At 55.8% G+C, this 369-nt stretch overlaps 1 protein-coding gene across 1 annotated transcript; it reads right to left on the bottom strand.

Annotated features, from left to right (window-relative positions):
- Positions 1-16: 16 nt before the first annotated feature.
- On the bottom strand, positions 17-220 carry FIBRA_07945 (uncharacterized protein; the record flags this gene model as incomplete). Its single annotated transcript, XM_012329606.1, has 2 exons — positions 17-71; positions 123-220. 2 exons carry the CDS (start codon positions 218-220, stop codon positions 17-19), a joined length of 153 nt encoding a protein of 50 aa, XP_012184996.1.
- Positions 221-369: the final 149 nt, after the last annotated feature.

Genomic DNA, 369 nt, shown 5'->3' with positions numbered 1-369 from the left:
AAAAAAAAAAAGCCCTTCAGCACGCGCGCCCGCTTCCACACATAGAAATACCAACCGTCCCATATCCACAGCTGCGCAAACGTTCAGTAAGTCGCGTTGTCAAGGGAAAGACGAATACGCACTAGTTGACGAATCGGACGGTGTGAGATTCCTGGGCACGGACGCTGGCCCCCGCGAAAAGAACGGCAGCGAGGGTGGCGGTAAAGAGAGTGGACGGCATCGAAAAGAGCGACGAGGACAAGAGTGGTATGGACGATGCAGAGATTCAGAAAGATGAGAACAAGAGCCTGAAATGCCTAGCGATCAGTCAACGCCCCGTCGTCACATGCACGCCAAGAGTGTCGCCCCCGCCGCGCCCGACTGCTAGTG

The sequence above is a fragment of the Fibroporia radiculosa genome (assembly GCF_000313525.1).
Source record: "Fibroporia radiculosa TFFH 294 genomic supercontigs, scaffold20660, whole genome shotgun sequence".
NCBI classification, from domain to species: Eukaryota; Fungi; Basidiomycota; class Agaricomycetes; order Polyporales; family Fibroporiaceae; genus Fibroporia; species Fibroporia radiculosa.
Note: the sequence above shows the minus strand (reverse complement) of the source record. Positions and strands in the feature narration are given on the sequence as shown.